The sequence below is a fragment of the Sinocyclocheilus grahami genome, unplaced genomic scaffold, assembly GCF_001515645.1.
Source record: "Sinocyclocheilus grahami isolate Dianchi unplaced genomic scaffold, SAMN03320097.WGS_v1.1 scaffold194.1, whole genome shotgun sequence".
Lineage (NCBI taxonomy): Eukaryota > Metazoa > Chordata > Actinopteri > Cypriniformes > Cyprinidae > Sinocyclocheilus > Sinocyclocheilus grahami.
Window position 1 is genome coordinate 804,310 of NW_015505373.1, and position 25,880 is coordinate 830,189.

Below are 25,880 nucleotides of genomic sequence, written 5' to 3' on the forward strand. Positions count from 1 at the left end.
TTTTAAAATAAACAGTTAAATAAATAAATAGAAGGCCATAAAAAGCTTGGTCATCCAAACAGATATGCACATTAACATCACAGGTGTGAGAAAATGATGCTCGAGATGAAGTAGACTAGTAATCTATATATTGGGGGAGGGGAAAGGGTTACTGCCGGAGGAGTAATATACTCCGAGATTGAAGAATATTTCACTTTCCTAAACAATCTAGGAAAGGACCCCAAATATTATAGAAATTACCAGAAGTTAATTTCATTGTGTGTCTGATTTTCTCTAGTTCATCCATAAAGAATGAGTGTTGTAGGCGATTTAGTAAAAATGTACCGATTTAGTAAAATTAAACGTCTCACCAGGAGTGTTGCAAAAGCTTCAACACAAGTCTTATATTTGAGTATGTCAGGCAATAGAGAAAGGGTCCCAAATAAAGCTGCAACAGCCAGAGGTTTAATATGAATTGAGAACTTCAGATAATGTTTTAAAGATCTGGGATAACTTTCTGATTCTTGTAGTGGTTTACATTTAGCGACTAATGAAGGAAGTCTCCCACATTCACAGAAAATAGTCCATCACCACACACACACACACACACCCTTATTGTGTGTCTGCTGCGTGTCCCGTTTGCTTTGTTTCTGAAAATTATATGTATGCATGATAGCGTTGAACATCCTTTTATTTCAAATGAATGAATGAAAGTTTATTTCAAACCGATGTCTACAGATGGGATAAAACATGAGATGCGTGTCACCGTAAGAGGTTCAGTATGAAGTGACGTGTGCGTGTTGTATGCTTGCAGGAGTTTTGGCGGGTCACGATAACCGCGTCAGCTGCTTGGGTGTAACTGACGACGGGATGGCTGTGGCTACAGGCTCCTGGGATAGTTTCCTTAAGATCTGGAATTAAAGCCGTAAGGTAAACTGCTCATTTTCAGCTACTCATTTAACAGGTGACAGCAGTGCATTGATTTGTCACACCATTCCTGACATCAGCTGATATTCAGGGCTTGAGACTGTAGCTGCGTCCCAAATGATGCATTTATTCAATATGTACTTATGCACTGTGTACTAGTGTATTAAATATAAAAGGCTATTCACTGTGACAGTTGAGTGCATGAAGTGTCCAACATTCCACACTTAATTTTTCTGATTATTTAAGTGGATCATCCGGGTATTTAAAGGGCTCTTTTTCTTTTTGGCATGTCAAGTGTGAACACACTATTACTCGCACTATTTATACTACAAAACATCATAGATAAGTCCATAAGTGTGCGATTTGTGACTAAATAATAACAAATGCATCAGAAACATTGTCTGTTTGATCGTATCATCATTTAAGGTGCATCCTCAGCAGCTTTCTGATGCCAAGCACCCAGCAGTGGTGTCAGATTTGCCAAAAATAGTTGTAATGAGCTGCTGCTGCGTCAAACAGTGCATCTCTGCTGCCACCTGCTGTTAAAAACGCATGCTTCGGCTCACAGCTGATCATGGATAGGCTTTCTTGGGTCACTGAAACGTTTTCACGGTTTCTTTTCCCCCTTTCTTTTTCTTTCCAGATCGCATCATCCGGACTCTAAAGTTGACTGGAAGACCATTCCAAAATGAAAACGTTTTGATTTTATTCCCCTCTCTCCTTCTCAAACACAACAGAACTGACCCCAACATCTATAAACGACAAAAGAGCAAACATTTCTTCTTTGGGGGAAAAAAAAAAAAGAGCACAATTGTTACACTCAGCTAGATTGTAGTTGGTAAGTGGATAAAAGCTGATAATTGTGCATCCTTCTGGGACCATTTTCTGATACTGTATTGAGAGAACACGAGACACTCATTCCACTGCTATTGTCATTATGCTAACATCTACATGAAAACAGGAATTTTTTTCTAAAAGAAACTAACTCGATAGCTTTATGGGCCTTTTTTGGACCTCTCCCCCAGTCAGGATCGCAGGCGTGCTTTTGTCTCCTAGTTTTGAAATGTTTCGGGATCAAATTTATAGTTAGGAATTAAAACAAGCGTGATGTTCTCCAAGTCGTCATGTCACAGAGCTTCTTTACATCAGTAAACGGTAAAGGATTTGATCAGGGGACCACTAGCTGCTATCAAGCCTGTATATTTAGTCCCAGGAAATTTGATTATTAATGTTCTTTTTTTTTTTTGTCTAGTTGTGAATTTTTGTTTGCACAAGTAATACAGTTTTGCAGATACGCTAACTAACCAAGCACGTGCTGTTCATGATGACGAATGCTTGATTTACGAAGACGAAACCATGTCAATTTTAACCATACTTCTCATGCTTTTTTGGAAAATGTAGAGTAATTCAATGAAGATTAAACCAATCATTTTAATAATTTTATTTTATATTTTTCTTATCTTTGATGTGGAGGATGTTGAAGGAGGGGTGGGCAGTTCTTCATTTTTTTTGGTTTCAGCAGAAGTGCCCGTTTTGTGCTTGGAAAACAGTTACTACTCTGTGAATGACATGTTGTATAAATCAATGTTTTAAAATAATGATATTGAAAACTTTTTAAGTTTAAAAAAAAAAAAAAAAAATCTTATTTTGGTTGTCTGCCATGGATGGGAAACTCGTAGAATCGCATGCTGTAGAATTGCTTAAAAGAGGTGCATATGGAACTAAATCCTTGATGTTTTTCTTTTCTTTTCTTTTTTAAATAACCTGTTAAATAGAACATCACAGTATTTATTTTCTTTTTTTTCTTCTTTTGCTACTCTGTGCATACACAATTTAGTTTAACTTTCAAAGCTATGCACTTAAGAGAAGCAAACATGTTGATCACAACAGCGAATGGTGAGTTGTTCTGTCCCTGGAGAGTTTGTGAATCCCACACACACACACACACACACACACACACTGACCCTGTACAAACACACACACACACTCAAATAACTAGAACAAAGAAATCTCTCTGTAGCAAAAGACACATTTCAGATACAAAGACAGTGCTAGAGACATTTTGTAACAAACAGGTTTTTTTGTTCTTTAATAAAAAAAGGAAGAAAAAAATGATGCAGCATTTGAATGGCAGAAATTTCTGTTGTTCCCTCTTGACATGTATCATGAAAAGCGCTCTTTCCTTAGCTGTAGTGGCATTTCTTCCATTCTGTTATTTCTCTGCAACATTCTGTACAAAAAAAAAAAAAAACGAAACAAAGTGCTGTCTTGTACGTTAGGCCTGGAGTTGGCAAGAAAAACAAAACAAAAAATGAACTTAATTTGCTTTTCTTCCTCCCTCTCTTCCCTGCCTCTCTCCATATGAATAACTTACAGCTCTGCATTCCCACTGTACCCTTATCCATCTTTTGTATTTAATTTTAAAGTCAGTGTACAAGAGAAAGCTGGATGCAAGATAGAAACTATATTAAAATGTACTGTTATTTAAGATGTAATAAAAGCAGTTTGAGACGATTTTGTTGTTTCTCTTTTTTTTATGACTTACTGGTATATTCAGCATGCCTGAAAAGAGATATTGCACTTTAAGCATGAAGGAAAGCTACATTTATTTTTATGCCAAAATTTTAAAAGATAATGCACAAAAAACATTTGTCTATAGGTGGTGCTATAACCAATCTTTAATTTCCTGCCGGTTTCCTGCTCATTTACAATGTAACATACCACAGTATTTTGGTACTCTATACTCTAACACATTCAGCCACTGTCATTTTAGATTCAAACTGAGAAGAAATACAGCTTGTAAATGTTTCTGTGACTGTACAAATACCAGCATTGGTCATTTCAGTAGTTTTTTGTTTTTTGCTGAACAACTGGACATTATATTTTGACAGATGGATGATTACAATAAAGGACTTTAGATATACAAAGGCAGTTCACACATATTACTTGAATGGGAGAAAGTACAACACGCAATATGGCGGAATAGTCCCGCCTTCTAAATAACACACTATTCCCTACCTTAGTCCACAAACAGTCCAATTGAAGCACTGAGTGAACGAATTCGGACACTGAATAAAGGCATTTTATGCCTTTTTTTATTTGGATAGGACAGTAGAGCGACGACAGGAAAGCATTGGGTGGAGAGAGGAGAGCAGAATGAAGTGACCTCGAGAAAGAAATTAACTGCGAGGCCATTGGCGCCAACACCAGGATCTTTATTTAGGAAGTCCAGGGGCCCATTTCAGAAAGGAGGTTAAGTGAAAACTCTTGAGTATGTTAACCCTGAAATGAAGGAAACTTTGGGTTTTCCGTTTCAGAATGGGAGGTTTTTTCAAATCAGAGACAGCAGGGTAAGTCAAGCCCATTTCTGAAAGAGAGGTAACTTAGAGTCAGTTACCATGGTAACGTAACTCTGTGAACCTAACCTGGTTGGGAGCAGGTTTTCTTCAGTAAACCCAGAGTTTCTTTTGGTCTCATCCCCCTTTTTAAAGCATAAGCGATGTTTAAATACCTCACTCATTCACGCTGCAAAAATGCCTTTATTACTGAGTATTTTTGTCATATTTCAAGAACAAATATCTAAAAATTCTTAAGTCAAGATGCATTTTCTATATGTGAAAAATTATATAAGATATTTAGTCTTGTTTCCCGGGAGTAACAAGTGCATTTTAATGTAAAAATTATCCGCCATGTGGTAAGGAAAATAATCTATAAACTATTATTATACCACTGGTACCCGCGTCCAGATCTGTGGAACCTCCACATGTGGTTCCTAGACGGGACGCAGAGGTCCTAGGTGGTCTACCCTAGGTGGTGGTAGACACCATCACTTCGGCAAGAGCACCCTCTACAAGGTGTGCCTATATCTTGAAGTGGAACCTGTTCATTGAATGGTGCTCTTCTCACCGGAAAGAACCCTGGACATGCCCGATCAGAGCTGTGCTTTCCTTCCTCCAGGAGGGGTTGGAGCGAAGGCTGTCTCCTTCCACACTAAAAGTGTATGTTGCCGCGATTGCCGCACATCCCAATCTTGTAGATGGTGAGTCTTTGGGAAAGCACGACCTGATCTGGTTCCTGAGGAGCGCGAGGAGACAATCCTCCTCGCCCTAACCCCGTACCCTCTTGGGATCTCCCTCTGGTGCTTACGGCATTGCAGAGAGCCCCTTTTGAGCCATTGCAAGAGGTTAGGGGACCTGCATGCATTTTCGGTCAACGAATCGTGCCTGGAATTCAGGCGTTGCTTTTTCTTGTTCATTGGCACATGCTGCCTCGCTGACAGATACTGTATATCTAGAGCTGCGGGCTGGGCAACACCAAACACGTTTGCTAGGTTTTATAGCCTTCATGTAGAGACCGGTGTCCTCTCGTGTACTCGCCACGAGTAGCCAGTAAACACAGAGACTGCTCGGTGTCTCGCTTACTGCACCTTCCCTGCTGTTGTTGACTGTACCACTGCAGCCTGCCGGGTCACTGGCTCGGCTTCTCAGCGAAAACCTGAATGTGCGTTGCACCTGCTTCTCCATTTATAATAATAATAAAACTTTATTTATATAGCACCTTTCAAGCATAAAATGCAACTCAAAGTGCTTTACATAATCAAGAATACACAGTTAAATAAGTAACAACATTACATCCAATAAAACAAATACATCAAGCATAAAGATAAAAAAAGACATACAACACATTCAATAGAAAACAAACATACATTTACAGTGTTGCCAACTTTGAAAAGTTGATAAATTTAGCAACAAAATTGTTGACAACCCTTGCAACTTTTTCTTCCAAAAGCACCTAGCAACAAATGTAGCTATTTTTAAACATTTATTTGGGGACTTTTAGCAACTTTTGATAAGTGACTCAAACAATGGAACTTGTTCGATCTCAGGTGAGATCCCAATTCGTCGGTACGTTCCGACGTGATGTCTCCGTTCCCTCCTTCAGAGAACGGGGGTTACAAACGTAACCGTGACGCTTTCCCCTCTGATATTATAGCAGTGATTAAGAAATAAAGTTACGCGTTGACTCGAGGTATGTGGATGTCTTTTAGTTGGGTGCTGTTGCCATTGTGAATCAGTATTCCGGAGATCCATTGATCATAACTTCTTAGTCATGGTGCACGCGCAAAACTCCGAGTCACCCTACTCGGAGTGGATTGAACAAACTCAATTCAGCTATTCTGAAAACTCAGGGTTTCCCATCTCAGGGTAAGTCAACTCAAGAGTTCAAGTTTTAATTAAAAGTTGGTTAAACCTCCTTATTGAAACAGCCCCCTGATGGAGATCAAGAATAACAAAGAAGTTGCGAGTGCTCTGCCACTGTTGTGACATACTGCCAAGTGTGATAACCCATACTCAGAATTTGTGCTCTGCATTTAACCCATCCAAGTGCAGACATACAGCAGTGAGTAGTGAACACACACCTGGAACAGTGGGCATTTGCTCCAGGGAGCAACTGTGGGGTTGGTGCTTTGCTCAAGGGCACCTCAGTCATGGTTACTGAAGGTGGAAGAGGGCGCTGTACATTCACCTCACCTACAATATCTGCAGGTTCTCAGACTCGAACCCACAACCTTCAAATTACTCTCTAACCATTAGGCCACAGCTGCCCCTACTTCTAGTGGAGAAACAAAGCAGCAGTTGTGGCCTAATGGTTAGAGATTTATCTGATATTAGAAATAGTCAAAAGTTAATCAGTGAACAAAACCTTCGCTATTATTACCAATCAGATCTTGAAGTACCTGTTGATAAGATGATACATTCTTTGAACATACCCTAAATCAGTGGTTCTCAAACTTTTTATACTAAGTACCACCTCAGAAAATAGTTGGCTCTCCAAGTACCACCATAATGGTAGAGTAGTAGGCCTAACTGTTCAGCTATAGCTCTGCACAATTAAAAAACGAGGCAGTTTTATTCCTAATTGCCAACAGTCTCTAATGACATCTAGGGAAACACACGTAGAACACGGGATCGACGTTCAAGACATCACAGAGAACTCAAAACAGGAAAACACTTTAAATACACAGGGCTTAAATCATGGGACTAATCAAGGAAACTAATGAGGGAACACCTGGAATCAATAAACATAATGAACATGAGGGAAAACTGGATCATGGAAAGCACGTGGGGGAGGAAAACACAGAACACAGGACTGACATTACTCCCCCCTCTCGGAAGGCACGTCCACGTGCCCCACAATATCCAAAAGGGTGGATATAATGGGGGACACCCCCCGGTGGGCACTCTGGAGGCCCCTCAGGACAGACATGGGACGACAGGCCTCCAGAGGGGTACCCGTTCCAGGACCCAATGGCAGATCAGGCAGTTCGGGGCGCAATGGCGGATCAGGCAGACTGGGAAGCCATGGCGGAGCAGGGAACTCAGGGGGCCATGGCGGAACAGGGAGCTCGGGGAGCCTGGCCTCGGCACTCAGCCCGGCCTCCACGGATAGACCCCTACTTGGGGAGAATGTCGGTTTCAGAGGCCCTCCGTAGGCTTAACTCGGAAACTGTGGCCCTCCCTGGGCTTGACTTGGGAACTGGAACCCTCTCTGAGCTAATCTCAGGGACTGGAACCCTCACTGGGCTAAACTCGGGGACTGGAGCTCTCTCTGGGCTAAACTCCAGGACTGGGGCCCTCTCTGGTCTAAACTCGGGGACTGGAGCCCTCTCTGGAGCGAGCTCTCGGGCTGGAGCCGACACTGGAGCGAGCTCTGGGGCTGGAGCCGACACTGGAGCTGACTCAGTGGCTAGGATTAGGGCTGAGAACAGTCTTTTCCTCCTCATCCTCCTCCTTTGGTTAAGGGTAAACGGCGCGGCTGGCGGACTTGACATCGGTGCAGCCAGCGGGCTGGACTGAGGAACGGCCGGCAGGCTGGAGAGCGCCACGACCGGCGAGCTTGACTGAGGAACGGCTGGCGGGCTGGTTCTGGCTCCGGGCCGGACACTCTCCAGACACCAGAGGATCCCTTCCCTCCAGCTTAGTCCCGTGGTGTCTGGGAGGTCAGAATAGGGGTGCCGCTTACTGTTTAGGTGCTGTCTTCTGTCACTGTGTGCCTATGGTGAGGAGCAAGGAACGAGGAGAACGCAGGAGAATCATAATCAACAGTCTTTAATGACATCTAGGGAAACACACATAGAACACGGGATCGACGTTCAAGACAGCACAGAGAACTCAAAACAGGAAAACACTTTAAATACGCAGGGCTTAAATCATGGGACTAATCAAGGAAACTATTCAGGGAACACCTGGAATCAATAAACGTAATTGAACATGAGGGAAAACTGGGTAATGGAAAGCACGTGGGGGAAGAAAACACGGAATACAGGATTGACACTAATAAGAATATTTGTCAGCCACTTTAACATTGTAAAAACAAAGCTTGAACATTAACACTGCACTGTGCTTACAAACAGGTAAATAAAAAACTTAATGATTAAATTAAAAAGTGTTGTACCTAAAAGTTAAATAAAAATTGCACTGTACTTACTCGAATAAAGATTAAATTAAAATGTATTGTGTTTTAACCTTAATTTATATTTAATTTAGTGATTCCTCTGCGTACCAGTAGAGGGAGCCTGAGTACCACACTTTGAGAACCACTGCCCGAAATGACAAATTATCTGGATGGTATTTTGCATACATTACATACTTCTAATGGAGAAACAAATGATGGGGTGAGGTTAACATTTACAATAAAAAAAATTTTACCCCTCAATAAGGGCCACCATGATCTTGATGTACAAACATCAGAGCATGTATAATCCTTAATTAAACTTCTTAATGTTCAATTAAAAAGAAATTTATACCTGTATGATATAACGCTGTACCCATATTGGACAAGCGGTTAATGGATGGATGGATGATTCAGCTGCAGACGTGGGATTTAATTCGGCACAATCCTCAGTGCAGTATGGATATTTTCTAGTTTTCTAGCTTAGTAAAATTTGGTTTAAGAACCTCTAAATCTAGAAAGACGTCAGACCAGTTTAATTAAGTATACAAATTCCACAATTACATTGTTTTAATTAAAAAGCATTATGTCATTACTCATGTTATAGCATTTTAAATTTAATATATTTTGACATGTAATATGTCCAGTAAGTATAAGATATTCACATGGTTGTATTCATGTCTGTAAGATGTGGTTCTTAGTTCAACGAGTGCTGCTAACTTGATCGATTCACTCACACACCGAACATCATTTAAAGCGGTCATGAACTGAGAAACCAGAATTCCTTTGATCTTTTGACATATAAGAGGTCATTACTATAAGTTTCTATTACTATAAGTCATCCTGTAAGTTTCAGAACTCAAAACTTTGTCGTTAGTCTAAAAACAGCAAAACAGGACAGAAAATAGCCTGTAACTTATCAATTGTTTCTTGAAGTAAAAATCTTGATAACATTGTAAGTGGACCTCAGAGAACAGTACAAAATAAAACAAAAAACAAAGGCAGTTCATGCCCCCTTTAAGAACTTTTTTTTCTTCGTTATTTCAAAATATGCATTATATTTCCAGACTTCAAGGCTGCTATACATTTTACGAGCCAGCAGATGGCGCGACTGTCCATACTTTTAAGGCTTAAGGACTTCTTACTCAAGCAGGAAAAGCCTCGGAGCTTCATGGAGCTATTCCTACAAGACCCGACGCGGCGACACCCTTTATTCGTTTCGACGACTCGTTTTTCGCGTCGCGTTTGAGGAGGAAGGGCCTGGAGTTATAATTATATGGTTATAAAAGAACGTCTGACTGTGTTGTTTTTATTTGTTCACTTTACCTGAATAAGCCACATCATTTGAGCTATTGTTGCACAACCCTGCGCAGTTTAATAACCGCAATAATAATAAAAATGATAAATCGAGATGTGCACTGAACTCAACGGAGACCTCCACGTCACACGAGCTTCCGGTATCCACACCGTCTGACCGCAGTGAATCACGGGATACGAGTTTTTGACCCAATCGTGAGATCACAAAAGGCGTTGGCTTAAACTACATCTCCCACAAAAGCCTCTCCTGATTCCAAGGAAAGCCTCTCCTGGCTGCTCCTCCGCTGCACGTTATTGAGGAGCGGAGCGGAGCCGGATCCGTCATGGAGCAGCTTTAGGAGAGGTACAGCACAAGCTCCTCTAGCCCTGCACAGAAATCACACCCCGGCGGGAGTCTATCAGCGACGGCGGGCGACAGCGGGGTCATGCGGTGCGCGGACAGCTGAATCTGAACGCGTCCGCCGTTACAAAGATGAGCGCGGAGCAGCAGCGCGACGCGACGCGGGCGGAGGTGCAGCGGCTGTCCCGGGAGCTGGCGGAGACCACGCGGGAGAAGATCCAGGCGGCGGAGTACGGGCTCGCGGTGCTGGACGAGAAGCAGCGGCTGAAGCAGCGGTACGACGAGCTGGAGGCGGAGCACGAGACCGTCCGCCGGGAGCTGGAGCAGCTGCGAGAGGTATAACGCGACACCGACGCGGCGCGATCATCAGTGCCGCGGCTGGCGTTATGTCGAGGACACGGAGAAGTCGTGCTGAGATGTGGTGAAATACTGATTGTGTTGCTGGATGAGCCAGAAAGCTGGAAAACACACATACCTTCCTCCGGTCGCATTTTTCACAAATGTGTCACTTTCCTTTGATGTCCCACAATTCTGTGCGTGCGGCGGCTGTTGGGAAGAAAAAATAAGTTTTCTGATGGAGCAGATGGATCAGTCATTAATCCATAAAATTGATTCAGTTTCTGATAGTAAGCCTTTGAGTGCTATATATGTGTATTTTAGTGCTGTCAAACGATTAATCGCATCCAAAATAAAAGTTTTTGTTGTATATGTATTTTCATTATATACATTTTCATGTATATAAACACATGCATGTATATATTTAAGAAAAAAATTATATTTATATATAAGAATATGAATTTATAAATGTAAATATTTTCAAAATATATACTGTATGTGTATGTATTTATTTATTTATATATGTATAATGTAAACAAAAAACTTTTATTTTGGATGCGATTAATCGTTTGACAGCACTAATATATATATATATAATATATTAACTCAGGACCACAAAAGCAGTCATAAGTAGCACGGGTATATTTGTAGCAATAGCCAACAGTTGTATCCATTTTTCTTTTATGCCAAAAATCATTAGGATATTACGATCATGCTCCATGAAGATAGTTTGTAAATTTCCTGCCATAAACATAACAAAACTTCATTTTTGATTAGTAATATGCACTGCTAAGAACTTCATTTGGTGATTTTCTCAATATTTAGAATAAAAAAAAAAAATCTTTGCACCCTTAAATTCCAGATTTTCAAATAGTTGCATCTCGGGCCAAATATTGTCCTCTCTTAACAAACCATACATCAGTGGAAAGCTTATTCATTCAGCTTTCAGATGAAAAATGGACCCTTATGACTGCTTTTGTGGTCCAGGGGTGCATATATATTTTTTTGTTTGACTAATTTCTTAGATGTGACTTCAGGGTCCTTTGGAAGTCTGTGACCCGTTGTCTGCAAAATGCTGCCCCGATAGCACACGTACATCACTGAGATGTCTATTTGATGTCTGCATCTTGAAGACGCTTTTTTAGAGTTTGTTCATCTGCAATAGGACGTTTTCTATCAGGTGTCAGTTAGACGTCTATTAGATGTCTTTAAGATGTTTATGGTTTAGAATGTATGTAAAACTGATCTTACAGACGTCTGTCAGATGTTTGTACACAGCAGATGCTTTCCAGATGAAGCCATGTTTAACAGATGTAAGTGTGCTATCTGGGTGCTATCTTTTGACTGACAGGGAAGCAGTCATTGTGTAGCTGCTGTAGTAAAATGGCATGGTCTTTTTGTTCATACAGAGAAATGAGCTCATTATTATGTTGTTAGTTGTTATTCTCTGTCATTCCATTATTATTTCACATAGGTCATCACTGGTTTAATTTGTAGACTGTAATTCTTGCAGCTCATGAGTGATTGTGAAATGAGGCGGGCCTGCTTTTGAATTTTTGCGGGAGTCTCTGTCCCCGCCTAAACGGCCAAGCGAGTTACGACCTAAAGAGGAATGAGGGGAATGCAGATGGTTTCCTCCGGCCGAGCTGCAGATAAACACGCCTCTGTCTCTCATCAAACGGAGTTTGCTTGAGAATGACACTTCTTGTCTGCACAGAATGAGAGATGGGACGCTGTTGGTATTTGTGTAAATGAGGAAGTGCTAGGGGTCAGTCAGCAGCAAAAAATGTCGTTGTGGCTACAGGCCTGTTATCATTTTTCTGTGACAAGCCCTGGCAATCAGCTTGTAGCTCTCCAAAGAGAAAGGAAAACTTGAAATCGCATCATATGACCCCTTTAAGCTTTCACATATATGCCCTTTTCAGGAAAATTATCTCTTATTTACAGTTTAGTGATCATTTGTGAACAGGACCTGTTTGAAAATGCTAGTAAATCAGGCTGAGAAAACATCACCTGAAAATTACTGACACATAAGATTACCATTATAAGGGCGTGCGAGGCGTGGATATGCAGATGTCGGATGTCTGCTCTGGACCATTCAAACATGTTCCATGGGTGATAATATGATTACCCTGCACTGTTTACAATGGCTGTGAACCGGAAGAAAAATGTTGTCAAATTGGACAGATAGTGAAAATAAAGTGCTTCTCCTCGTCTGGGCAGAACAACAGGTAATTTCTGATATTTGTGACGGTGAGGACATTTTCCCACCGGTTAATCGACATGTGACAACACCGGTATCACCGCGGGGGCGTTCCCTCTTTTCCTCACTTTCCTTCGCTTTTAAATAGTTTGTAAAAGCGGCGTGCATGTTTTACTTTCACTTTCAAATAGTGGCAATTCAGAGTAAATCAATTGTTCGTTTTTAATTCGATTGAATTTTCCCTCTTTTCCTTGCTTTACTTCGCTTTTAAATAGCTTAAAAGCGCTGTGCGCCTTTTACTTTCACTTGCGAATTAGCGGCAGTTAGGCGTCAATTGCTTGAATGCAACAACAAAATACAACGTCAAACTCACTTTAGCCTATATATAAAACATAGAACTTTCTTTAACAAAACAAATAAAAATGCACCATGCTATCTAGTCAACAGGCTTTTCAAAATCCAAAATATTGACAAACAGGCGCTTTTGCATTTCGTTTCGAAACTAAATCATCCGCGATCGTCTTGTCTGTCTCACCTCACTCTTCATGTCAGTCAGCTCGACTCACTCTCCTCACTGGAGATATTAAATCTGATCTGTGATGCAACTGTTGTTCAACTGCATTGAGCAACTGCGTTCAGTTTTTAATTGTAGTGTCTGTTCTTTTACCGAACTAAATGATTTTTATTACTATAAAAAAATCAAAACGAAGGTGGGGTGATGCGGTGGGCAAGTGACGTAACCGTCAGCACCGAGTATCGTGACAAGCCTAGAAGTTAGCCTATTTTCAGGCGCTGTGTAATATCATTGCGCCTGCTGCACCCATGGTACGGCAGCAAAGTTCCTTGATTATTACACCGGAATGAGAGCATAGTTCCTAGCCATATTGGCCTAGAAAATCGCAACTTTTCACTTTCCGTCGGTCTTAGTACACGATGTAACTACAGAAGAGTCAAGTTTTAAATAGGAAAAATATAGAAACTCTTTGGTCATTTTTGAGCAAGATGCTAACAGTCTAATCAGATTCAATGATCTTTGCTAAGCTGCAGCTAAAAGTGCTACCGCCAGACCCGGAGATCGGCTGAATGGATTAGAAAACGGTAAAACTCAACTGTTTAACTCTAGGGGAGTTGGAAAATGAGCCTATTTTCAAAAATAGGTGCAATAAAACTTCAGATGCAGATTCTGTCACCTCTGCATTGCAAACACAAATTTTGTTGATACTGATTTCATTTGATTGGTAACAGTTCTGTAATGTCTTACTATTTGAACTGAATTTATTGATAAGAAGAATTTGAGACAAACGTTGATGCATACATTTAAAAAAGTTAGAAAAACTGTTGTCCTTATAGAGGTAAAAATGCCCATAAAATGTAAAAATCAATTTAAACTTATTGGAAAAGTTACTGCTACAAACTAACCATGGCACAGAATATGAGGAATATCAAACGCTTTGTCTAAAGCTGCCAAGATACCAGCACAATAACACGTTCAGCAAAATATCTTCTAATTATCGTTATCGACAAAATTCTAGAAGATATCGAGATATCATTTTTTGTCATTATCGCACACCCCTATTTGTGTATGTGATTTTTGGGACATCAACATTTGCGCACCTATTCAGTAAACAGCCAGCATAACTCAGCAGTGAGATGACTTGATCAGCCTGCTAAAGTTTAACAGCTGACAAGCAGGGTCACAAGCACCCTCTCCAACCTTGTTTTGCGAATGCACATGATGGAAATCAGTGGAAACCGGTTAGTGGGTTGATTAGTGGTGCTTTAGTATCTGGCGAGGTAAAAATGCCCATAAAATGTAAAAATCAATTTAAACTTATTGGAAAAGTTACTGCTACAAACTAACCATGGCACAGAATATGAGGAATATCAAACGCTTTGTCTAAAGCTGCCAAGATACCAGCACAATAACACGTTCAGCAAAATATCTTCTAATTATCGTTATCGACAAAATTCTAGAAGATATCGAGATATCATTTTTTGTCATTATCGCACACCCCTAGGCTGTATGTGATTTTTGGGACATCAACATTTGCGCACCTATTCAGTAAACAGCCAGCATAACTCAGCAGTGAGATGACTTGATCAGCCTGCTAAAGTTTAACAGCTGACAAGCAGGGTCACAAGCACCCTCTCCAACCTTGTTTTGCGAATGCACATGATGGAAATCAGTGGAAACCGGTTAGTGGGTTGATTAGTGGTGCTTTAGTATCTGGCAGTGCTGCACTTGACAAGCCAGCTATCCCACCCTATAGCAGAACAACAGGACTGCGTTCTCTTCAGGCTCTTTCATACAGTGTGTCTTTTGTTTCTTGAGGGTGCAATCGAAAACAAATCTGCTAAATTAGTCATTGTGTTGAATAACTCAGGATTGGTCCTATTGCTAGCAGGTGTCCCACATAGCAAATAGGTTATCCGTCAATGTGGGTGGTTTATAGACCGTTTGTTTTGGAGCTAACAGCTGTTAAAGTACGAGTTGATATTCTGGGTAACACTGTGCATTCATACCAGCCTTTTGCTGTTCATCACCTTAACAGCTCGCTGTTAAGTCACTAAAGGCCTGAAATACTTTAAGCGAATTTGAAGTATAAATGGTGTGATGCCATTTTGACAAATCTGGTCAAAGGTAAGGTGTTTGAGTTTGTTCTGCTGGTTAGAAACAGCTAGCCGGCGCAGAATTTAGTACTAGCTGTTAGACACCCTTCTAACTGCAATTTGTCCAATATCTTATCAGGCTAACCGTATATATTGCTATTAAGATTAAGTTGATTAAAATAATGATTATTTTTGCTTGAAATCTTAAGATAACATGGTTTATATTTTAAATAACCATGTGGAAATTTTTTGTTTTCTTTACAAATGTACTTTCTCATTTGATTTGTTTTTTTGTTTTTTTTATGTGGAATTCAATAGGAAGAAAAAGATGAATCACAAGTTTAAAACTAAAGACTCAAAACAGTCAAAGTAATAAAAAGGATTGTTCTGAGGCTCTGAAAATGTCAGATGAGCTACACATGAAGCTAATGCGCTTTTGATAGACATTAGTTGAATACTATCATGTGGCAAGTTGTGACATTGCTAGGAAGCCATAATCAACATAAACTCCATATAAACACCATGTGTCATTAGGTTATAGCATTTGATTTTAAAAATGGAGAGCTTTCTTGTGCCAAGTAGGCCTGCCGTCTACTAAAGATTTTTCTAGTCAACTAGTCGCACGTTATATTAAATTGATTAATATAATAATATATTAACCATACTTCAATATAGGCTAGGCAGACGAATTAATTTAGAGCTCAAGCTCGCGCATAAAGCAATTGCGTCAAAGCACCATGCACCAAAGTGATTATGAACGTGTCGGGGGAAATAAGACATTTTAATTATTTATTAATAAACTAGTGCTTTCTGAGTCTCCACATGGACGTGCCTTTAATAGAAATGCAGCTATCCCACCCTATAGCAGAACAACAGGACTGCGTTCTCTTCAGGCTCTTCAGGCTTCAGTTCTCTTTTAGTACTAGCTGTTAGACACCCTTCTAACTGCAATTTGTCCAATATCTTATCAGGCTAACCGTATATATTGCTATTAAGATTAAGTTGATTAAAATAATGATTATTTTTGCTTGAAATCTTAAGATAACATGGTTTATATTTTAAATAACCATGTGGAAATGTTTTGTTTTCTTTACAAATGTACTTTCTCATTTGATTTGTTATTTTTTTTTTTTATGTGGAACTCAATAGGAAGAAAAAGATGAATCACAAGTTTAAAACTAAAGACTCAAAACAGTCAAAGTAATAAAAAGGATTGTTCTGAGGCTCTGAAAATGTCAGATGAGCTACACATGAAGCTAATGCGCTTTTGATAGACATTAGTTGAATACTATCATGTGGCAAGTTGTGACATTGCTAGGAAGCCATAATCAACATAAACTCCATATAAACACCATGTTCAGTCTAACAGATTTTCTTCAGCTATTACTCATTGTTTCTATTTTGCTATGCAACCCTCTATATTGCGAGTAAATCACTCGCAACTAAATCTTCACTCTGGGCGACTAAATGATGTCTAATCATAGGCGTAATTTGCGGGTGGGACATGTCCCCACCACTTTTTGCCAGGGTCGATATTGTCCCTACCACTTTTTGAAAGTAATTCAAAAATATATTGCGGAAGGTATGTATTAAAGGGAAAACAAGATCAACAAATCATTCTTCATAATCTAGTTAGGGCGATGAAAAAACATTTGACTCCTTATGTATGCATAACTCGTGCAGTGCAATAATGACGTGATTTGCAGCTGTCGCACTTTTCCTAATGTCATTAGGTTATAGCATTTTATTTTAAAAATGGAGAGCTTTCTTGTGCCAAGTAGGCCTGCCGTCTACTAAAGATTTTTCTAGTCAACTAGTCGCACGTTATATTAAATTGATTAATATAATAATATATTAACCATACTTCAATATAGGCTAGGCAGACGAATTAATTTAGAGCTCAAGCTCGCGCATAAAGCAATTGCGTCAAAGCACCGTGCACCAAAGTGATTATGAACGTGTCGGGGGAAATAAGACATTTTAATTATTTATTAATAAACTAGTGCTTTCTGAGTCTCCACATGGACGTGCCTTTAATAGAAATGCACTTTTCATACGGACTACAAAATTAAAGAATATTACAAAATCGAGTGGGCAAGTTTACCTTATATTTATTTTATTATTCATATAAAATTATTATGACCTGTTTTGGTTATATTTAGCCTACTATTAATTGCTGAAGGTGCGCTCAGCAAAAATTACGCTAATATTGATGGTTTTCACGCTGAAGTAAAGTAAAAGACCGCTTCTTAAACCAGAGAAGGTGAACATGTTGGTATTCTTGTGGGGGGAAAAAATCATGCAAGCACTGTCACCGGCAGCAAGTTTAGTTTGACTTTTCTTTTAGTTTTGTTTTCATTTGAAAAGCTTATCTTTGCTGTTTACTTCACGTTATGCTATGGAGGCTCTCTCTTTTGATTCCTCAGTGTTTGCTAAACGTTCTGTAATTTATTAGTCATTATATAGCCTAATACATCGTGTAGGCCATGCCTCATCTTATTCGTTTTTGTTAATAACGTTTTGTAAGCTAGTTTCGTCATTGAATCTTACTGTTTTAATGTTGTTGTGCATTTTAATTAAAAATAATGAATCCATCTTTTTTTTTTTGTCTTAAAAGGTGAAAGGTGTATAGATGTAAGCAAAACAGACAATTTTATTTTATTGTAAAACCTGACAAGATCGTGAAATCGAAAGTGAAAGCATCCGAAGCCTGGCTTATAACATGGCAAAAGAGGAACTCCCGTTCACAAAATTCAAATCACAAATAATACTACTGATGAAAACAACGGGTTGAATGTTAACTACTTTCGTTTCCATATAACTATAAACTACGATAAAAGTTAATCAGCGTGCATTGATTAATAGCATGTTGTAGAGCAAAAAAAAAAAAAAGTGCTCGTGCAACCAACTGAGAAAGTTAATTATTGAAAAAAGAGCGACCAGTGGGAAGAATGAGTCTGGAGACCTGAACTGCCCAGGGCTGCGTTTCTCAGTAACGATTGATCTTAGAGCTTAAGAGCGTTTTCTACAAGTCATTTTACGATCGTTCGTTATTGTTTCACGTGGTTTCCCAAAAATGCACTGAACACAATCGCACGTAGCCGTGCTTTAAGTGCTACTTAGGAGTCGCTATCCGTTTGTCAAGTGCTGAAATGTCATCTTATAGAATGGCTCGTAATTATAATTATATAATATAATATTATATAATCGATATAATAACTATAATACAATAGTATATATTATATTATATACAGTGGTGTGAAAAAGTGTTGGCCCCCTTCCTGATTTCTTATTTTTTTGCACGTTTGTCACGCTTTGTTTCAGATCAAACAAATTTAAATATTACACAAAGATAATGCAAGTAAATGATGATCTGAATCTTTTAAGTGTGACAAATATGCAAAAAATTTAAAAAACAGGAAGGGGGCCAACACTTTTTCATACCACTGTATATATTATACTTTACATAATAATAATAATAATAATAATAATATATATACATTATTTCTTTTATTCATTTTTTTGTTCAGTCATTTAATTTAGATGTGTATTTCTATTTTTTCTATTTTTAATTATTTAATTTATAAATTCATTTAAAAAAAAACAACAACAACAAAAATGAGTAATAAATTGTACAATAAAGTACAATCATTTCCTTTATATATTATAATCTCTTTGTGCTTGAATAAAGTTAAAGGTGTAATCTGCCGATTGTCCTGCAGGTGACCGCATAAATCTGTCGTCTTACGATGCACTTAGGGCTTTACGATTTCTCCAGAGCACTCCTAGATCTACGATGATTTTCAAGGGCTACTTAAGTTACGATGCTTTTGGGAAACAGACCGTAATATTAAGATCAGTCGTACGATCGTTTTTTCGAACTTCTAAGCTTTTGAGAAACGCAGCCTAGCTCCCTCTGTCAATGATCTAGCACCCCCTCAGCACCGGCGTTCAAAATTCTCTGGCGCCGCCCCTGGTACATGAGGTATTTTTGAAAAGCAAAAATTACGTTTGTCCAACTCTAAACCCAGTCCCCAAGAAAATTAGGTTATTAAATAAAAAAACTAGCAAAACGAGTTGCGCGGTGTCCCCACCACTTTTCAAAGCAAAGTTACGCCACTGTGTCTAATATTAGCCAATTGCTAATAAATTCTCAGATTTTACTCGCCAGTGTGTGAGTTGGAGGCTGAGTATAAGTTTAGCTCAGATATATTTTCACTTGCGAAACACTCTGACTGAGCACTTCAGAGGTTCACTCTCCGTCAAGCGATCTGTGCTGGTTTTCAGTTCATCTGAATGGATGCGCAGCGCACCTGTGTTTAACGTACCGTAAACTCTACTGTGAAGCGCACGACTCTCCGTCGCTTTGTTTCACACACACGCAGCGAGAGAGGGAGAGAGAATTGAGAATTGCATACCTATGCGCGCTACATGTAAACGATATTATTTGTTGTATTTTGCTGTCAAAATAACGGAGTTCCTTTGGAATTCTTCAGCTTTTAAGAACTACCGCTTTCTCCGGTAGTGGGCGGAACTAATGCGCAAACAGCAATCTCATTGGCTGGCGCTCACCTATTATCGTCCCTGTTTTGATTTCAGCAAATCAGTTCGAGTGAACGCATACAACCTGATTAATATTCATGAATCCAGTGGCTCATTAATGCTTGGTGCGTTTTATATTGTTCTTATTAGTAGAATTCGTATCATTATTATCTTATCAGTATTTTTGTTAGTTTTCCCCCAATTAAATTTTTTTTTTTACAGAAACACTGAATGACCAAAAAAGCACCAGCACCAGTCCGAAGTTCAGTTAAAATGACTAATATGCATTCATACATGGTTATCAAGTTTTAATTCTAATTACTAAAGTTATATCATTAAATAATATTGATTATCATATTATAATGCTTGACTGACTGATGTTAAGAGTGTACTTTCAAATATTTATAAAACTGTGCCATTTTACAAACATATATATATATTTATCAGTCTGGTGAGTAAACAAAACATTTTACTAGCCAATGGCGATTCAATTGCCAAGGTGTTTGTAGAGGGCTGCTATGATATAAAGAAGTCCTGCCTGCTGAGATCTGCACAAACACCTCGCACAGCATAAATTATATAGCAGAATCTCTACTAGTTGACACATGTCTACCATCACATGGTAAATACCGTTAAACCACCCAGCCCTAACCTGGGGTAAACTTGGGTTGTGCGATATGGCAAAAAAATCACACCACAATTTTTTTTATTATTATTATTATTATTTTTTTTTAGTCTGAATCATGATTCACAGTCTCATTATGATTCTTTCTCGTGTTGGTTTTTAAACCTGTTTTGGAAATTAGTGAGCAGTACAAATTAATTTCCCAAAATATAGCACTACAAGGCAACAAAACAAAAGAAAAAAATTAATCGTTTTTTTTTTTTTTCAGGTACAGTAGGTCTATTTAACAGTAGCATTCAAGGAAGAAATTGAATCAAATGTAATAATCACACTGCATAAATTAAATATACTTTGATTCTTATTAAAGCTACATAAGTTATTCAGTCAAAAGCAATGATTTGTAAAAAAGCAGCAGGTATATTAGGCTGCTATCACTTTAAGACTTCATGCACGGATCCAGCAATGTTTTTTTTCCCTCTCCAAATTAAGACATAACCTACTGTGTTTATGTGAACCTTATGTGTTTCTGACAGTTAAAGAGCAAAAAGACCTGAAAGAGAACTTGAGTGTGCGCTTCAGGTGTGTGCGCTCAGAAAACCACACGCTAGAACTAGGGGTGTGCGATATTGGAAAAAAAAGATCTCAATATTTTCGATAACGATAATTAGACGATATTTTGCCGAGTGTGTTATCATGCTGATATCTGACTACCGTGGACAGCTGCAGTTTTTGATATACTTCATTCTGTGTGGTGGTCAGTTCACATCAGTGAACAAAAATTAATCTTTTCATATAAGTTTAAATAGATTTTTACCTTTTAATAAAGCCATTTTTTGCTAAAAGTGTGCATCTTTTGAGTCAAATTGTTACATTTAATCAGTCAATTAGAATAATAAGACATTTAGGCTGTTAAACAAATGAAACCAGTACCAACAAAATTAATCTTTGCAGATGTTGCATCTGAAGTGGCATTTAGATGTTTTTACACACTATTTAATTCAGCTCAGAGGGACATCAGGGCTCGCAAAATTTCAGAATCCCTGGTAGCCCTTCGGGCTGGTACTCTTCAGATTTTGGTAGCCTGAAAATTTAACTAGCCCAAATAAAAAAAAAGACGTTTTTTTTTTTTTTTTATATAGAAAATCAAATAGGAGTTTAAATGTCAATCAAAAATATTTTCAATACACAAATATGAAGGAAGGAATTTTATTTAACTATTTACAGGGTATCTGCAGAATTCTTACAAATAAAATTAAGGCAGTTTATGACCCATTTTAAGAGCTGCATAAGTAAAATGAACAGTATGAGTGGGGTTGGACAATGTCTATGGTAACATACTTTCTTATACATTCTTTCTCATTTACAACTCAATAAAATATTAATAAATACATCCCTGATAATCCCGGGTTACCATGGTCATGCAGGTTTGTTTACGCATTAAACTCATGGCCACAAGAAAAATATGTCGTTCCTTCAACATATCATCTCGTGGCCACGACAAAATTAAGTGAACCGAACAGGTCCCCTAGCCATCACCATAAATATGAGCATAGCAACAACCATGTTAAATTTTTGCTCATGGTTGTTAATTTAACACCACTTACCTGTCTTAAACTGTCCTGATCGTCCATTTTGAAGCGGTTAATTAGCCAGAATAGCGAGTTTGGTGCCTGGTCCCACACTGATTGTAAGGCAAAACATGATTGGTTGAAGCGAGAACACGCTACGATTGGTCGGCGCCATGTGTCCGGTATCTGATTGGCTTAAGTAGAAGGGGGGTGGAGTCCATCCATTTGTGGATTGGTTTGCCTCTTGACGCTTGAAATGTCTCAAAATCCACAAATAAGCGCAACGATTTACAAATGCACAGGACGCGATTCACAAATGAATGCCAGGCAAAGTTGTTTGTGTGACATAAAAATATATCTGTGAATGTTTTTTTTATTTGCAAATCTCATTGTATTTTTTGTGTGAATTTAATTCTTGTTTGTGAAACTCTAAGATTTATTTGTGGATCATAATGTATTTATTTGGAATTATGCAATGATTCTACCCCCATAAATACTGATGTCTGAAATTATTTAAAAAATGAAAAGATACTTTAAATGTGAAATTAAAATCACCAGCAGGTGGCAGCAAGTCACTGTTAACAAGTGAGTCATTGCAACTGAAATTAATCATTTAAACGGTTGATTCATTCAGGAACGAAACACCGTCATGTTGCTCAGAGATGCAAAACTGTTCTGTGGTGGCTGTTTGGAATAATTTTTTGTTGGCGAAATAGATCAAAAAACAGGCAATATGGTGTCTAAAATGTAAGTCTCTTAAAGGGTTAGTTCACCCAAAAATGAAAATTAGTCTTTACTCACACCAGAGGCATCCTAGGTGTATATGACTTTCTTCTTTCAGACAAATCCAGTCGGAGTTATATTAAAAATTGTCCTGGCTATTCCAAGCTCTATCATTGCAGTCAGCGGGTGTTGCAGTGCTTCAGTCCAAAAGAAGTTAAATAAAAAGCGCCTTTCAAACTGGAATCATGGCGGAATATCCGGTAATGTCCACTTTGCAGGGCACTTACAGTCAGATATAACAAGCACAAACAAAATGTACAGAGCGGGGGTACGCGAGGACTGGAAATGAGAACCACTGTTCTAGACATGCCAAAAATTTTAGGCTACAGCACAGCAGCTCTTCTTCTTCGTCGTCTCGTCTGATGCGCTCACTCAACCAAGCGTTCTAACCACAACCTCGCCCCTTCCCACCCCCCAACCATTAGAATTTCTGTAGGCGGGAATTATTTGTAATGAAATTCTAATGAGCCGCTTTGTGACATCACAAAGCCCGGAAACCAAACGCTGTAGTCCAAACGAGCCGTTTGCTGTAGTTCTTGAAAATGGATTTTTAAAAAACTAAATATCTCCCTTTGGAGTGGACTTGGAGATTTGTAACTTTCTAGATCTTTTTTATACCCAAACATACACACTACACACTGACTAAAATTAAAAAAGTGAAAAAGCATAATAGGATCCCTTTAATGTAGTTTGCGCCAGCAGTTGTACATGGAAGCAATTCCGGGCGGATGACATATGGGGTCAGCGTTGCACATGCGCCGGTGAGTCTCGTGAAAACTAATGTTTGTTAACAGGAGCAAAAGAAGCAAAGATTCCTTACTTCAGCAAAGGAAAACCAGTCTCCTCTTGGCTTCTATCGAAATCCTCCGACATTCTTCTTTACAAATCCTCGTTTTGTACTTCTAATAAGTGACAGTTGTTTTTGATCTCTCCTCTGCGTTTCCGCGTTTGTCACTTCTGAGCGGCGCATGCGCAACGCTGAACTCATACGTCATCAGCCCAGAGCTGCTTCTGTTTACAACAGTGAGTGCAAGCTAGATTAAAGTGATTATTATGTTTTGAATATGGATATTTTTCTTACAAAAACGCATCGATTCGCTACAGGAGGCCTTTGTTCACCCCCCCGGAGCCGTGTGAGACATTTTTTTTTTGGATGGGCGCTTTTTATTTAACTTCTTTTGGACTGAAGCACTGCAACACCCGCTGACTGCAATGATAGCGCTTGGAATAGCCAGGACAATTTTTAATATAACTCCGACTGGATTCGTCTGAAAGAAGAAAGTCATATACACCTAGGATGCCTCGTAGGCAAGTAAAACACAGCCTAATTTTCATTTTTGGGTGAACTAATCCTTTAATATTAACTTATTGTTTATTGAACTGTTGTATAAAATCAGTATCACATTTGTAATCATGCTTATTTTTGAAGAAAAAAAAATGGCACACTTCATGTGATTTTTAACTATATGAAATGATATAAATATGTACATTTTCTTCCCCCATATCTTGAGTTTTGTGATCTTTCTTAATGCATTTTAATAGACTGAATCATGCAGCGAAAGAACGCACTCAAAATGCGCACACGCACTAGTCTAACCCAGTGGTTCCCAACCCTGGTCCTGGAGGCACCCCAACACTGCATGTTTTGCATGTCTCCTTAATCAAACACACCGGATTCAGATCATCAGCTCATTAGTAGAGACTCCAAGACCTGAAATTGGTGTGTCAGAGAAAGGAGACATGCAAAATGTGCAGTGTTGGGGTGCCTCCAGGACCAGGGTTGGGAACAACTGGTCTAACCCACTAGACTTCATCATGTAATATGTGTTTTGTTTGGTTTTTGCAAAATACTCGATAATGTCAAATTGCTCATTGTTAAAACAACAATTATTATATTATCGCAGATGATATATATCGCACACCCCTTGCTAGAACAGTGTGCAAGTAAAAAAGTTTGGAATGTTTAGAAAGGCTTTAAAATGTGTGCAAATAATACACTTGCATGATGATGAGGAGCTGAAATGTGACATGAGTGTATCCACGATAGAGATGATAATCAAAAACAATAATCAGCCTTATCAGCAATAATCAGCCATCAAAAACAATAAAACTGCCCTAGAACTGCAACTGATAGCACTATACTACGATCTCTCTGTAATGGCAAATTGCCGAGATATTTTAGTAATTCACATTTAGTCATTTAATTTCTTAACATGTCACAGACCAGGAGATTTAAATAAAATATCTACGTATCTAACTAGTGAAGATGGAAGGTAGGTGATTTGAGAAAAGTTGGCCAATCAGTTGACAATCACATCAACAAAATTGGTGCAAGAAAGTAAAAATACACATGATAATAATTGTGCTAAACTATACTGTACTGTAATTCATTAAATTCAGCATTGTTAAAAACAAAGTTGCTTCACCTGGTGCCTGAGCTCACAGGAAACACAGGAAACTCTCTCACCCTTAGGAAACACTTCCTCCTCCTCCGGCCAACAATGGTTCCATGTGAACAATAAACTAAAAATAAGCTGTGCTGCTGTGTGCCTTTTAAAGGGCAGCTGTTCTCTACGGCAGCATCCTGACTGAAATAGACCTTCATAACAAGTACATGATTAGAAACGACCTACATGGGTAACAACTTTTTCCCTTTTTCACCCCAGCATTTTTTATTCTAATGTATTAAATATAAATTTTAGTATATTATAGATGAACATTCCAGTTTATACTGATTAGATGGTTTTGTGAAGTCCTCTTATAGACCTCTCCAGGAATTTAGCATTTTCTGTTAAAAAAATAAAAGCTATAACACAAATTTTTCAGATTAATATTTAAGAAATGCTTGTTGCATGTAGTTAGGGCACAGTGTAAGATTAAAAAAAAGTCATACATTTTTAAAAACTTAGTGTCATGAAACCCTAAAACACATTTTTTGAGATGTTAACATATATGAACAGGTTTATGTCTATTATTAAGGGAAAAGTGGTTTTTTTGGGGGGGAGCAATTTAGTTCTTCCGGTTCAAAAAGCAAAGTTGAATCAATGTCACAAAAATTGACGTATATGCATTAATCTGGAGTGGTGATTGGCTGCCGTGGCTGGAGAGTGCACGTTTTCAGAGCTTTTCACAGTATTATTAATGAGAATGAAGTCTTTTGATCCAGTCACTGCGCTGTATTATGCATGAGGTTGTATT

General features: G+C 38.7%; 2 protein-coding genes across 3 annotated transcripts in view; both read left to right on the forward strand.

The window, feature by feature from the left end:
• gnb1a (guanine nucleotide binding protein (G protein), beta polypeptide 1a) overlaps positions 1-3,157 on the forward strand; it is a 44,515-nt gene extending 41,358 nt beyond the window's left edge. The window contains exons 9-10 of the mRNA XM_016285227.1: positions 794-909; positions 1,550-3,157. Coding sequence (XP_016140713.1) covers positions 794-900 — 107 coding nt within the window. The 3' untranslated portion in view covers positions 901-909; positions 1,550-3,157. The remainder of the gene's footprint in view (positions 1-793; positions 910-1,549) is intronic.
• Positions 3,158-9,927: 6,770 nt separating this feature from the next.
• The window catches only part of LOC107594970 (protein bicaudal D homolog 2-like), a 52,665-nt gene continuing 36,712 nt past the window's right edge, over positions 9,928-25,880 (forward strand). For both annotated transcript variants that reach the window (XM_016285218.1, XM_016285217.1), the window contains exon 1: positions 9,928-10,351. In XM_016285218.1, coding sequence (XP_016140704.1) covers positions 10,148-10,351 — 204 coding nt within the window. In that variant the 5' untranslated portion in view covers positions 9,928-10,147. The remainder of the gene's footprint in view (positions 10,352-25,880) is intronic.